This window comes from Triturus cristatus, chromosome 11, assembly GCF_964204655.1.
Source record: "Triturus cristatus chromosome 11, aTriCri1.1, whole genome shotgun sequence".
Lineage (NCBI taxonomy): Eukaryota > Metazoa > Chordata > Amphibia > Caudata > Salamandridae > Triturus > Triturus cristatus.
In genome coordinates, this window is record NC_140594.1 from 1174185192 (window position 1) to 1174200627 (window position 15436).

General features: G+C 54.9%; 1 protein-coding gene across 1 annotated transcript in view; it reads left to right on the forward strand.

The window, feature by feature from the left end:
* Positions 1 to 15436, forward strand: part of P3H2 (prolyl 3-hydroxylase 2) — a 388184-nt gene that overhangs the window by 344166 nt on the left and 28582 nt on the right. The window contains exon 14 of the mRNA XM_085635884.1: positions 10708 to 10848. Coding sequence (XP_085492010.1) covers positions 10708 to 10848 — 141 coding nt within the window. The remainder of the gene's footprint in view (positions 1 to 10707; positions 10849 to 15436) is intronic.

Here is a 15436-nt window from a genome sequence, read left to right on the forward strand (position 1 = left end):
CTGCCGATCTTGCCCCACATGCCAAGCCAGCGGGAAGAGTGGTCGGAAGCTGAAAGCCCCTCTGCAACCCTTCCCTGTGGTCACCACCCCGTTCGAGAGGGTGGGGATAGACATTGTGGGGCCTCTGGACCCCCGCACGGCACAAGGACACAGGTTCATCTTAGTACTGGTGGACCATGCCACCCGATACCCCGAGGCGGTGCCCCTACGGACCGTGACAGCTCCGGTGGTTGGCCGGGCCCTAATGGGGATCTTCTCCCGGGTAGGCTTCCCCCGAGAAGTCGTCAGCGATCGAGGCACAAACTTTATATCCAAATACATGAAGTCCCTCTGGCAACAATGCGGGGTCACCTACAGATTCACGACCCCCTATCACCCCCAAGGGAACGGACTAGTGGAGCGGTTTAACCGCACTCTCAAGGGGATGATTGGGGGATTGGAAGAGCCCCTCCGTCGCCAGTGGGATGTACTACTCCCGTGCCTCCTCTTCGCTTACCGAGAAGTTCCCCAGAAGTCCCTCGGGTTTAGCCCTTTCGAACTCCTGTACGGGCACCCTGTGCGAGGGCCCCTCAGCCTAGTAAAAGAAGGTTGGGAGATGGCCCCCCTAAAGACCCCTCCAGACGTCTTCAAATACATCCTGGCCCTACGCAACCAGACCCGGCGCTTCAGACAGATGGCCAAGGCGAACCTCGAGGCCAGCCAGGAGGACATGAAGAGGTGGTATGATCACAATGCCTCCTCCGTTGAGTTCGAGCCTGGACAACAAGTATGGGTGATGTCCCCCACCGAACCATGTGCCTTGCAAGATAAGTGGACGGGGCCCTTCAAAGTGGTCGAGCGCAAAAGCCCCGTCACTTACCTCATCGACCTGGGGACCTCCCGGAACCCCCTCCGGGTCCTCCACACCAACCGACTCAAACCACACTTTGTGCGCTCAGAACTCAGCCTCCTGATGGCTACGGACAGTGGGGCAGAGGAAGACTCCGAACCCCTCCCGGATCTTCTGAAAACTCAGGAGAATGACGGCTCCGTGGACGGGGTCCGGCTCTCTGACGCCCTCACTTCGGAGCAACGCCAGGGCTGCCGGAACCTCCTGCTGCAGTTCGCTACCCTGTTCTCCCTCACCCCCGGGGTCACCCCTTGGTGTTTGCACGACGTGGACACCGGGGACAGTCCCCCTGTCCGACACCGGGCCTACCGCGTACCAGATCGGGTACGGGCCTGCATACAGGAGGAAGTGGCCAAGATGCTCACAATCGGGGTCATCGAGCCCTCGGACAGTCCCTGGGCCAGTCCGGTTGTATTGGTTCCCAAAGCCGCTGCCCCCGGCACCGCACCTGAACTGAGATTCTGCGTCGACTACCGGGGCTTGAACGCTGTCACCCGGACCGACGCTCATCCGATTCCCCGAGCAGACGAGCTGATCGACCGGCTGGGGGCCGCCCGCTACCTCAGTATCTTCGACCTAACAGCGGGCTACTGGCAGATCGGCCTCACACCCAGGGCTCAGGAACGGTCAGCCTTCTCTACCCCCGATGGCCACTACCAATTCAAGGTCATGCCCTTCGGCATGAAGAATGCCCCCGCCACGTTTCAACGCCTCGTGAACCAGGTCTTGGCGGGGCTCGAAGAGTTCAGCGCTGCCTACCTGGACGATATCGCTGTATACAGCCGCCACTGGCCCGACCACCTCCGTCACCTCCAAGAGGTCCTACAGGCCCTCCAGCGGGCCGGTCTCACAATTAAGGCCGGCAAGTGCCAAATTGGCCAAGGGTCTGTGACCTACCTTGGGCACCAAGTGGGAAGCGGGCTGGTGGCCCCGCTACAACTTAAGATTGCTGCCATCCAGTCCTGGCAGCCCCCCGTCACCCAGACCGAGGTCCGAGCCTTCTTGGGGCTCACCGGCTACTACCGGCGGTTCGTGAGAGACTACGGCAGCATCGTGGGGCCCCTCACGGGTCTCACGTCCAAGAACCAGCCGAAGCGGATTAACTGGACCCCCGATTGTCAAGCGGCCTTCGAGAAGCTGAAGGCCGCCCTGTGCACCGCCCCTGTGCTCCAGGCCCCCGATTACAGTCGGGAATTCGTGGTACAGACCGACGCCTCCGACCACGGCATCGGGGCCGTCCTTTCTCAGTTAAACCCCGAGGGTCATGACCAGCCGGTGGCCTTCATCAGTCGACGTCTCCTGGCCCAAGAACAGCGCTGGAGCACCATCGAGAGGGAGGCCTTCGCAGTGGTGTGGGCCCTCAAAAAGCTCCGGCCCTATCTCTTCGGTACCCACTTCCGGGTACAAACCGACCATCGACCCCTGCAGTGGCTGATGCAGATGCGGGGGGAGAACCCAAAACTCTTGCGCTGGTCCATTTCCCTGCAGGGAATGGACTTCACCGTGGAGCACCGACCAGGCCAAGACCACGCCAACGCGGACGGCCTGTCCCGCTTTTTCCGCCTCGACGAAGAGAGTCCCCAAGGAGATGGGTGACTCTCCCCGCCTTCAGCTGGGGGGGACGCATGTTGGACAGGCCACACGAAGGGCTTGCTCCCTCCCCGCACGACAGGGCCCGAGCTCCGGCCCACCAGGCATAACCCACGAAAAGCACCTGTACCCCGTCTCCCGACGGATCTTCTGCCCTCGGGCCTCTACTCATCACGGGGCCCAGCCCCACCGGCTCCCCCGGCCGGTTCAAGCCGCCATCTTGGGCCCTGCACCACGAGGCCGCGTGGCCTCGGCCCGACCCTAACCCCGGGCCTGGCCGGCCCCGACATCCCGGCACCACCCTCCACCCAGGAGGTGAGCGGACCACTTGGCAGGTCAATGGGAGAACGAAGTGTCAAGAGCTCTTCCCCCCGCCAGGTGCCGATCGCCTCCAGCTCCCCCCAGGCGCTGGCTCCACCCCCGGCTGGGTGTCTGGACACCTTCATCCCGGGCCCTCCGACCTCCAAGTGCGAGGGTCCGGACATCAAAGGGCGCCTGCCCTATAACTGGGGCAACTCCGGAGCAGGAAGGCAGTTGTATCCTGGAGTCGAGAGACACCGAGAGAACTCAGCCTCGACGGACTACTGGCGCTGCCGTAGCCCGCTCTTGTGAACCATCGTCCTGCCTGCTGGCGCTGCCGCGGCCTTCTGCAACCTCCATCCTCGCCGGGACCTGCTGGCGCTGCCGCGGCCCGTTGTAACGACCATCCTCGTCGGGACCTGCTGGCGCTGCCGCGGCCCGTTGTAACGACCATCCTCGTCGGGACCTGCTGGCGCTGCCGCGGCCCGTTGTAACGACCATCCTCACCGGGACCTGCTGGCGCTGCCGCGGACCGTACATCGACCATCTTTCCGGGACCTGCTGGCGCTGCCGCGGACCGTGTACCGACCATCTCAACCGGGACCTGCTGGCGCTGCCGCGGCCCGTACCAACTAAGCCACCAAGCTCGAGGATTGTGAGCTAGTCATCATCTCATCCGAACTACCTGACTGGTAGACAGACTGTCCCGCTACCCCTTACCCTGCTTTGAGAGACTTGAATCGAGGGGACCCCTGAGTCCAGACCTCCTTGTACCATTCAACCGTACCTTAAGAAGTGCTTATAAAGGACACTGAACCGTATCCGTGTGTGGTATCTGTCTGTGGGGGGGAAGTTACTTGTCTGTACGATCGCTGGAGACGGCTCTCCCCGGAGACCTCTCCTCCTGTCCCCGGCCGACCCTCCCGGTCCATCTACCCTTTCTAACATTGTACTGATGGAAGGGCAGTAGTGTGGGGGGGTGTAGTAGGTAAGGCAGTAGTGTGGGGGGGTGCAGTAGGGGAGGTGGTAGTGTGGGGGGGTGCAGTAGGGGAGACAGTAGTGTGGGGGGTGCAGTAGGGGAGACAGTAGTGTGGGGATGTGCAGTAGGGGAGACAGTAGTGTGGGGGTGCAGTAGGGGAGGTGGTAGTGTGGGGGGGGTGCAGTAGGGGAGGTGGTAGTGTGGGGGGTGCAGTAGGGGTGACAGTAGTGTGGGGGGTGCAGTAGGGGAGGTGGTAGTGTGGGGAGGTGCAGTAGGGGAGGCAGTAGTGTGGGGGTTACAGTAGGGGAGGTGGTAGTGTGGGGGGTACAGTAGGGGAGGTGGTAGTGTGGGGGGGTGCAGTAGGGAAGACAGTAGTGTGGGGGGTGCAGTAGGGGAGGTGGTAGTGTGGGGAGGTGCAGTAGGGGAGGCAGTAGTGTGGGGGGTACAGTAGGGGAGACAGTAGTGTGGGGAGTACAGTAGGGGAGACAGTAGTGTGGGGGGTACAGTAGGGGAGACAGTAGTGTGGGGGGTACAGTAGGGGAGGTGGTAGTGTGGGGGAGGTGCAGTAGGGGAGACAGTAGTGTGGGGGGTGCAGTAGGGGAGGTGGTAGTGTGGGGGTGCAGTATGGGAGGTGGTAGTGTGGGGGGTGCAGTAGGGGAGACAGTAGTGTGGGGGGTGCAGTAGGGGAGGTGGTAGTGTGGGGAGGTGCAGTAGGGGAGGCAGTAGTGTGGGGGGTGCAGTAAGGGAGGTGGTAGTGTGGGGGGTGCAGTAGGGGAGACAGTAGTGTGGGGGGTGCAGTAGGCGGAGGTGGTAGTGTGGGGAGGTGCAGTAGGGGAGGCAGTAGTGTGGGGGGTGCAGTAGGGGAGGTGGTAGTGTGGAGGGTACAGTAGGGGAGGTGGTAGTGTGGGGAGGTGCAGTAGGGGAGACAGTAGTGTGGGGGGTGCAGTAGGGGAGGTGGTAGTGTGGGGGGTGCAGTAGGAGAGACAGTAGTGTGGGGGGTGCAGTAGGGGAGGTGGTAGGGGGGGTGCAGTAGGGGAGGCAGTAGTGTGGGGGTGCAGTAGGGGAGGTGGTAGTGTGGGGGGTGCAGTAGGGGAGACAGTAGTGTGGGGGGTGCAGTAGGTGGAGGTGGCAGTAGGGGAGACAGTAGTGTGGGGGGTGCAGTAGGGGAGGTGGTAGTGTGGGGAGGTGCAGTAGGGGAGGCAGTAGTGTGGGGGGGTGCAGTAGGGGAGGTGGTAGTGTGGGGGGTACAGTAGGGGAGGTGGTAGTGTGGGGAGGTGCAGTAGGGGAGACAGTAGTGTGGGGCGTGCAGTAGGGGAGGTGGTAGTGTGGGGGTGCAGTAGGGGAGACAGTAGTGTGGGGGGTGCAGTAGGGGAGGTGGTAGGGTGGGGGGTTCAGTAGGGGAGGCAGTAGTGTGGGGGGTGCAGTAGGGGAGGTGGTAGTGTGGGGGGTGCAGTAGGGGAGACAGTAGTGTGGGGGGTGCAGTAGGCGGAGGTGGTAGTGTGGGGAGGTGCAGTAGGGGAGGCAGTAGTGTGGGGGTGCAGTAGGGGAGGTGGTAATGTGGGGGTGCAGTAGGGGAGACAGTAGTGTGGGGGGTGCAGTAGGGGAGGCGGTAGTGTGGGGGGTGCAGTAGGGGAGGCGGTAGTGTGGGGGGTGCAGTAGGGGAGACAGTAGTGTGGAGGGTGCAGTAGGGGAGGTGGTAGTGTGGGGGGTACAGTAGGGGAGGTGGTAGTGTGGGGGAGGTGCAGTAGGGGAGACAGTAGTGTGGGGGTGCAGTAGGGGAGACAGTAGTGTGGGGGTACAGTAGGGGAGGTGGTAGTGTGGGGGGGTGCAGTAGGGGAGGCAGTAGTGTGGGGGGTGCAGTAGGGGAGGTGGTAGTGTGGGGGGTGCAGTAGGGGAGACAGTAGTGTGGGGGGTGCAGTAGGCGGAGGTGGTAGTGTGGGGAGGTGCAGTAGGGGAGGCAGTAGTGTGGGGGTGCAGTAGGGGAGGTGGTAGTGTGGGGGTGCAGTAGGGGAGACAGTAGTGTGGGGGGTGCAGTAGGGGAGGCGGTAGTGTCGGGGGTGCAGTAGGGGAGGCGGTAGTGTGGGGGGTGCAGTAGGGGAGACAGTAGTGTGGAGGGTGCAGTAGGGGAGGTGGTAGTGTGGGGGTGCAGTAGGGGAGACAGTAGTGTGGGGGGTGCAGTAGGGGAGACAGTAGTGTGGGGTACAGTAGGGGAGGTGGTAGTGTGGGGGGGTGCAGTAGGGGAGGCAGTAGTGTGGGGGGTGCAGTAGGGGAGGTGGTAGTGTGGGGGGTGCAGTAGGGGAGACAGTAGTGTGGGGGGTGCAGTAGGCAGAGGTGGTAGTGTGGGGAGGTGCAGTAGGGGAGGCAGTAGTGTGGGGGTGCAGTAGGGGAGGTGGTAGTGTGGGGGTGCAGTAGGGGAGGTGGTAGTGTGGGGGTGCAGTAGGGGAGGCAGTAGTGTGGGGAGGTGCAGTAGGGGAGGTGGTAGTGTGGGGGTGCAGTAGGGGAGGTGGTAGTGTGGGGGGTGCATTAGGGGAGGTGGTAGTGTGGGGGGTGCAGTAGGGGAGACAGTAGTGTGGGGGGTGCAGTAGGGGAGGTGGTAGGGTGGGGGGGGTTCAGTAGGGGAGGCAGTAGTGGGGGGTGCAGTAGGGGAGGTGGTAGTGTGGGGGGGGTGCAGTAGGGGAGACAGTAGTGTGGGGGTGCAGGAGGTGTTTGTGTGGTGACGGTGGGTTGGTACTATGGGGAGGCAGCTTGGTGACTTTATTTGGAGTTCATATGTGGCAAGGGGTTAAATGTGTGAAAGTGTGTGATGAATCATTAGTCAGGAGATGTAAAACAGCCACTCATGCATGCACCGGAAGCACTTCCTGAAAGGTGAAAAGATGCCGCAGACTGCCAGCACAGTCAGGCGAGGGGTGTTGACTCCTCGGAGGCCGCTGGGTGTTCACATATCAGAGACAAAGGGTCTGGCAGACGGCTGCGCCCAGACCTAAAAAGCATCTGAGGACAGGGGTTCGCAGGGGATTAATCATCGGCGCTCCGGGACGATGACAGGTCTGACAGGCATGCCCCCATGTACAGCAGCGGAGTCAGAGAGCCCCGGTGTTTGCTTTGTGCGGCGCTGCACAGACTCCTCCATGCCCGGTGCACGTGGACAAAGGGCGCTGGCGCGAGCTGGCCTGCCTCCCCCTGGAGTGAACCCGGAAGGCAGTCTAGAAATGGCTCCAGTGAATAGAAGCTCTGAAAACACAGAGATAAAGAAAACCGCAGTCTCAGCCCCGAACAGGGCACAAAAACAGCCATGGGTACAGCAGGCTGATCGAATATTGGCCGTCCTAAAAAACAGGCCTATGGTTCAGCTCGGTGAAGAGCACAAGTCGCCCAACTGTGAATCAAGGAGCTTGTTGTGCAGGCATTAGTGCCCGCCCTGCAGGCCCCCGTTCCTTTTGTACAGAGCCGTTTAGTTTGTGGAATGTGCATAGTGCCAATATTGGCAACACACAACCCGCAAACCCTGTAATACCATAATAAAGAACACACAAGACACATTGGTTGTTGGAGAAAACATTGCTGCAGGTTTATTTTGGATAAGAAATATGCCAACATGGTGGGTCAACTTACGGGCGATCCAAGGGCAAGCAGCCCCTCTGCTGCCTGCCCACCTGATGAGCCAAATTGCACCGTGGCCCTAACCAATCAGTGCTAACCATATTGGGGATTACCCCTTACATCCTGTGGACCACCAGTCCACCCATTTACTCACGCTCCTTGAGGGGGCGGAGCGTATCCAGACAAGCCCCCGGTTGCTCAGGTTTACAACAGGGTTCTGCCGTAAGGACTTCCTGGGGCTATTTGGCATTTGCGTCCTTCTTGTGCTCCTGCAGAGGGTACCCCTATGTACCATTCAGCCTCTGGATCGCCCTGTAACTCTGCCTGCATCACAAAATAACAAGTTAATGGCCTTCCTACCCTAGCCACACATCCAGCCGACACGCCGGGTAAGCGGTAGAGAGAGAGACGGAGTGGAACCTCGGCGCGAAAGGATCGCCAGATGGGCGGGGAAGGTAAATATACCTGGCCCCCACCCACTGTGGAAGAGGTGTGGCGCAGCGGCCAGGGCGACTAACTCCGGACCCCAGGGCTCATGGTTCGATCCCCGGTGCCTGCGGCAGATCAGCCCAGCACCATGTGACTCTGGGCAATAGCTCGCTTAATCTTCCCGATGGCCCCCAGCGCCTTGACACCTTCGGGTAATTGTTTGTGCTTTACAAATACTGGACATTTACATTTGCATTCACTCGGCGCGCTGGAAATGACAGGAAGTGCCAGACCCTCGGAGGTCCAGACACTAGACCCGTCTAGTTTGTGCCTAATGTGGAACTAAGGTGGCCGCCCTCCTATGGGGGCCCCCTGAGTGGCCCGCGGGCAGTCTCATACTTTAAGAAGTGCCCCTCAGTAGCAAGGTCCTGGCAGTACTCAGGTCGGTGTGCAATACCAGTACTGCTTGCGGCTCCTGAGCACCCCCTGGTTGTGTCGAGGTGAAGCGCACACTGTCTGCTGAGGTTGTGGACTGAATATGTGGATTGGCCGAAGTCCTTCAGAGCCTTCCCTGCTCCACCAATGGCTGGAGAGAATGAAAGAGGTATTTTGTCCTGCAATTGGTTATATCACTCCTGTGCCTGATTTGCATATGTGAGTGATGGAGAGGGTACCTGTCAGTTTAGTTGTTTTTAGGGGACGAGATGGGTCTAGAAAATGGAGAGATATCTTGACCATGTTTGACAGCTCTGTTAGAGGATAGTTAAGGTACGGGAGTCCTAGAAAGCAGTTCTGTTTGGCTGGTTCTGAAAAGCAGCGATATTCTGTGAAGAATCTTTTATTTGTTTGAGATTCAGACGCTTTCACCTTTTCTTTGAATGAGGCGGGTGGCTGGTTTGTTTTCTTTGTTTTCCCAGTTTGGGAGGATCCTTTGTCCTCCACAAACCTCTTGTATCCCCCGCCCCAGATCTGCACAAAGGCAAGACGTGAATCCCCTTGTGCCAGTGGTCAGCTTTGGTGAGGCAATTTTTTGTTTTCATAATATCAAGGGCCGAGTGCATACTAAAACACATGCCAGTACATTCATAATAATTCTCTCAGTATCATACCATACTACACTAAGGAGACTCGTGTCACAGGAATCTGCAAAGCTGAGTCTGGTGGCTTAGTGGACTAATGTAGCTTCCTGTGTTTGACCTCATGTTCACAGGTTCAAATCCCGGTGGGGCCTCTCAGACTTTCATCCTTCTGAGGTCGATAAAAGGAGTACCGTTGGTAACAATAAACATGTGTTATTCAACACCAAGATGGCCAGACGTGAACGTGCGCTTTACACAAACACGTTATGTTTATGTTAAAATGTTGTATATTACTTTTTACACTAAATCTTAAAGCTGGACTCAGAGTTCTGAGCTCTCTGAGGAGAGACAGGTTTACCTGTCTCGTCCGGTGAGCGGTTGTCCACTCCCTCAACAGAGGCAATTTTTTTACTGGGACTGACTGTGAATTGAGTTGGAGGGTTTTCTTCTAAATTAAACATTAGTTTGGAACCTCCATTTTCAAGTGGCAGAGTAGGACATTTCCAGGCTCACCCTGACCTAAGCCCAGCAAGGGGACAGACACTGCTCTGGTTTTTGTTGGAGTACCTTAGGGAGAATCTTGTCTGGGATATCATGTATGTGCACCATCGAGAGCCCTGTGGACCCGCCCTCCCTGGAGGAAGGTGTACTCGCCTTCTTGCCCGTTTCACGATGAATGCCGCACCTTATAACCTGAGGTACCGGCGAAGAACCTCCCGGTCTTTCTTGTTCATGCCCAAAGTAGAAGACCCCACACTTGTACCCCAACCGGACTTATTCAGTGTCCTCCAGCTATGAAGAGCGCCCTCTGGGCCACGCCATCTTTGTGCTTCGTAAGTTCAAAACTATACAAAGTAATTATTCCAAACACAGAGGAGATGCTGGGGCGAAGGTGGGCTCTGAGCACTTTCTGTGCCATATTTGCCCAACTTGGGTTCTTAAGAACAGCCAATTTTTCCCTGACTTTGAGGCACCTCTCATTCCTTGCTCTCACCAGTATCCAGCCGCCCACCTTTCACCTCCGTCCATTCTCCTCTGTTAGTACCTCAAAATATGTGTGACACAAATAAAAATATATATGTCTTGTCTTAGCACATTGTGACAGGACCTCGCGGCAAGCATCTACAATGAGGGAGAGGGCCTTTAGCAACCAGTATAGCCATTGGCAGTGGTGGCCTAGAAACGGGGCCATGCTGGGCTTGTTGGGCAACAGTAGATTTCCATACACACTGCTGCCTCCTAACGTGCACCACAGATGGGCAAGATCCAGGTTAACACTAGACTCGCCTGACGTGGTCCGGTCCTTCCCTTCCTTGTTGCTATTCCAAGGCTTTCACGGGTCAGGCCCATCAGGGCATCTCTCAAATTCTCTGTTGACCATTGGGCCTCTATGTAGAAGGCAACGCTGTTGGGGTGGCTTCAGGAACAAGGCGTGCAGAAAGACAGAGGGGTGAGGTACTGTATGCAAGGGTCCAGGGTAGCAGAGAAGGTGAACATGAATGAATAAGTTAGATTTCTAGGAGCACAACAAACGCCCAAGGGCATCAAGGCGCTAAAGAAAAGGTTAGTTCAAAACAGGGAAGTGGAGAGCGGAAGGATGCAGAAATATATTCGAGAAGCATTGCCTCTTCAGTTAAAGAGTGAAGTGTTCAGGGCCTTTTCGTAATTGGGCATGGGTCTGAAGCGGATGATAGTTAAAGGGATGGAGTTCCAGAGGTTGGCTGTGGCAACAGAGAAGGCTCTGCCTCTCCACCCTGCCTTCCGATATTTGATAAAAGATAGACCAGGTTGCTTGCCACATTTCTTAGCATTGCCTTCTTGTTGGATTTTCCTGGCAGGCCTCCATTAAACCCAAGTGCGGCCGCATGGTTGGCTTCTCCTCGGGCGGAGAGAACCCTCACGGAGTGAAAGCAGTGACGCGAGGGCAGAGGTGTGCCGTGGCAGTCTGGTTTACATTGGACCCACTCTACAGAGAGCTGGTGAGTACATAGCACTACACAAGGATTGTGCGATGCACCGTGCGTAATATTCCATGAATGTATTCATCTGGGAACCTGCAGCCTGGGATTACAAACATACTCCTTGACGTTCCTCAGGAAATGTTATCCACCTAAGGCGTATGTATTTGTATTAATTTGTGTATATTAAGTTGGAATGTTAAATTTTGCCCCTACACAATGCTGTGAGAACAACACACTATGCCCAGGGAGGATGCATAGTACCTCTTGTGAGAGGGCCACTGGGCACCGACTAAGCTCTGGACAGGAACATTGACTGGCCAATATGTTCCAGATAAAAAAAACCCTATCGGAGAACCTGTGCCCTAAAGGGATTCCAGAACAGAGATTTCACACTGGAAGAGCCACAACAAGAGGGAATCCAAGATGGTGGAATCCACAATGGGTGGACTTTCCTCCCCACTAGTAAGCTTTGTTGTAGATTGCATGTTCTAGATCATATGCCACAGAACCTCAGTCACCGGAGAACGTCACGCCCTGGGCTCCGTACTTCACCCATCTGAGAATTCCCTGTCAAAGCCCTGTCCTACAGACTGTAATCAAAAGGTCTAGAGAGCCATTCTAGGGCACAGCCTGGAGGAAACTGTATACAATGAGATCCTTCAGGAACATATCCAAAATGTGTCCTTCATCCCCCGCTAGAACATCATCAAAAATATAATCATGTCTCTTTGATCCATGTTAGATCAGGCTTCATAAGTATTTGAGGGTACTAGAAGTCCTCAGCCTTGAATTACAGATAAAGGCCAGGAGTGAGCCGTATTTAAAAGAATATGACACATTCCTGTCCTGCCCGTACTCTGGTGCCCTTTTGGTTGCCTAGCACCAACGCAGGCACCCTTGCACCATGGTGCAAGGATGCCTGTGTTGTATGCAGAATTGTTTTTGTGCAGCAAAGGACACCTTCCTGCACAAAAACAATTGTGAGAGGAGAATTCCTCTTTCTATGTGTGCTTAGGAATGCAGCCCACATAGAAAGAGGAAGTAATGAGGAGAAATCTATATATTTCTCTTTGTTGCGCCTCACCTAAGGAGGCGTATCTTTTTGGTGCATTCCTAAGTTTACAAGTTCTTGTAAATCGGGGAATGTATCAGAATCCATGGGAGTTGCGTGGGAACATCCATGCAACGCCCATGGAACACCTACCAGGGCAGAGTAACACAGCGATTTGCTCTGCTAACGGCCTCGTAAATAGGCCCCTTAGTGCCTTGTGCCAACAACCAGATCCTCAACCATGTGGCAATATCCACGTTGTTGACCACAGACGCAAAGGGTATCTCATGGCGTAAGCCCACCAATAAGGAAAGTCAACCAAAAACAGTACATAAATAAAGAAACCTCTAAGGACTGTATTATTTTTAGGAGCTGTCTTGTCAGTGTGCTCATAGTAAAGAATCACCCAGGAAAAGGAGGGGGGGGGGGCAGATAGAAGCCTGTGTGAAGACCACTCTGCTTCCAATGATATAGTCTGTCTTAATCAATCTAGAGTAATCTCTCTGGGAAGATAGGGAAGAGACGAGGACGTCGCAGGTGAAGATGCATAGGGCTAACCGTCGGCAAATAGTCATGACACCCTCTTCTTGTCTCTGATACACGAGGAGGACAACAAATAACAACAAGGCTCATTGCAAGTCGTTGACATACATGATTAAATGTAATCTGTGAGAAGACATGTGATTAGTGGCTTAGTAGCTTACAAAGAAAAAAAGAAAAGAACATTTTCCACATGGGATCTGTTGATCTCACAACTGGTCCTGATAAAGGCTAGGACCCTTAGTGGCAATTATAGCCAAAACATGTCAACCAAACGAGTGTGATACTTGGGATAACTAACACGTCCCCAGAGCATCACCACAACTTTTTAAATCTTACCTCTGTATACTACCCCCATATTAAAATTGACCTTTAGATGCAGTAGATAATTTTTTTTAAAAATCACACGGATCCCCACCAGTACTTTCCCTTGAAAAGAAGCGGTACTCACCTATGGAAGCAAGTACCTAGATGCGAAACCAGATGATAACATCGCCTGATAGGATACCATAGTGATGACCACTTAACACCACCAGTGGCAAAATATTGGTTGAGGCTTTCGGGTATATAATATATACTTCTGAACCCCACGAAACCAGAGAGATCACTCAAGATTTATTAAGACAGATTGTCAATGTGCTCACCGGACCTCAAAGCTGGACCAACAACCCCAATAATTTGTGTATCGTTTTGTACAATCAGAATTGAAGTACCCTCAACTCAAATTCTTCCCCTTCTCTATGTCTCTTAATTCAAAGAGCTAGGCAAAGGCGAAGTGAATTTCTCAACTATACATTTTCTTGTAGATCCCTCCACTTATAAATATCCCTCCAAGTTCTAGGCTGGTTTGGAAACGTTTCCCCTGCAACAGCTCTCGTGCTTCAGCCATGACTCCGCCCACCAGATGGTCAGATTGACTAACCCCTTATGCCCTTATGTTGCCCTAGAGTCACGCAGGGTAACACAAGGGCTTAAGTGGGATTTACGATGCCACACAAAGCCACCTTGCATGGCTCTGCATTGCATAGTAAAACCTGAGTTTTGCAGCGTGAATCTTTCTGGATTCACTATGCTGTGCATTATTCCGCGGTCTGGTGGTTGGGTCCGGAATCGTAGTCTTTCTTTTGTCTTTTTTTTTTTTGGTAGCCCAGGTGGGCGTCGACGTCCCACCATTTGGTGTACTTCTCGTGACGTCGGCATGCTTCCTGCAGAAGTCCCATCTTGGGGCGCCATCTTCTGATTCTTTTTTCCGCCGTTGGGTCTGGATCGTCACCGAGAAGCTCCAGAGTTTTATAACGAATAAAGAAGAGGAGCACAAGTTTCATCGAAGGAAAATTAAAGGAGAATACAGACAGGAAGGACATCGAGCCGGGACGACGAAGGAGGAGAACCTCGAGATCTTCGACGTCCAACGGAGAATGCGCACTCAGGGACACTGAGCGCAGGAATGGACAAAACACCTTTTAAATTCTGCCGTAACTGCCACCACAAGTACGCGCAGAATGACCAACATCCGGTCTGCAACCTTTGCCTGCCAGTCAACCACGAGAGCAAAGACTGCAACGCCTGCTCCGACTTCACACAGAAGACACTCAGGGTGAGAGAGAGGCAGAGGAGAGCCAACTACAACATGGAAGGCAAGGGTAAGGCCCCGTCTCTGTACGACCTGGGTCTCTCCACCGACGATGAAGACAACGTCGCCGAGGGACCTGATGACTTCACGGTCGCAGAGACCGATAAGAAGACGTCTGACAAGGTAGGAGAGACGTCTAGCACAAAAACCCCGAAAGGGCCCCGAAAAACAGAGACTGACTCTCGAAAACCAGAGTCTAAGTTCTCGAAAGGAACACCGGCGCCGAAAATTTCGACGACCGTGAGTGGATCGAAGGACGAAAGGCCCAGCGGATCCTTCGAGAAGGACTCCCAGGTGCCGAAGGCCGCCGAACAACAAAGTTAGTCGAAACAGGCCCACGAGGTTGGGCGTTCGACGACGAAGGACAAGGTCGCGTCGACGCAAGCTCCGTCGAAAAGGCCAGCGCTCGACGCCGAACATGCCTCCGAAATGGAGAAGAAAAAGAGAAGGCTCGAGGCGGAGATGGAGAGCATCCTTCAAAGGAAGAAGGAGTTCGACGAGAAGATGAAGAAATTCACAATCCCAACAAAACCACCGACGGTTATCGTCGAGGTCGAAGAGCAGGACGAGTTTGAGGCCGAAGAGCAGTCAAAAACTCCCGAAGAAGAGGAAGATGATCTCTACTATGAAGGAGAAGAAGAGGAGGAACAGCAATCGAACTACAGCTCGGCGCCGTCGACGACGCAGGACCTGGAATGGCAGGACCTCGACGCCGAAAATCTAGAAGAGCCCGTGGAGACTTATCCTTCGAGGCCTTCGCCGCCAGATGATATTGGGGCTTACAACATGGTCGTAAAAGAGCGCGGCTGCAGCTTTTGGCGTGAAACTAGAGGAGAAAAACCGAAAGCGGACTTTTTACTCGAGACACTGCTCCCCATCCAAACTAGGAGCCAGTTCCTCCCCATGCTTCAGAGTGTCATGAACCAAGGGAAGGAGGCGTTCAAGGACCCTGCAACATGCAGGTCCATCACACCCAGAACAGAGAAAAAATATAAACATTCCTCTCAGGACTCTCCATATATCAAGGGATCTGTCACAGCAGACTCCATTATCGCATCTACAGCCAGAAAGAGGGCCAATGTTCCGGCAACCTCTGGACCACCTCCTGACAAGGAGAGCAGAAGGATGGACCTCACTGGCAGAAAAATAGAGAGAAACGCGGCAATGCACTGGCGCATGGCGAACTCCAATGCACAACATTGGGACGAAATGGGGGACCTAATCAAGCATCTCCCCGAGCAATACCAACAAAGAGCTTCGCATCTAGTGGAAGAGGGGAAGAATATAGCAAATTCATGCCTTAAAACAGCGTTGGACGGGGCAGAGACATCAAGCAGACTGATGGCAATAGGAATCACTGAAAGGTGACAGGCCTGGCTCAG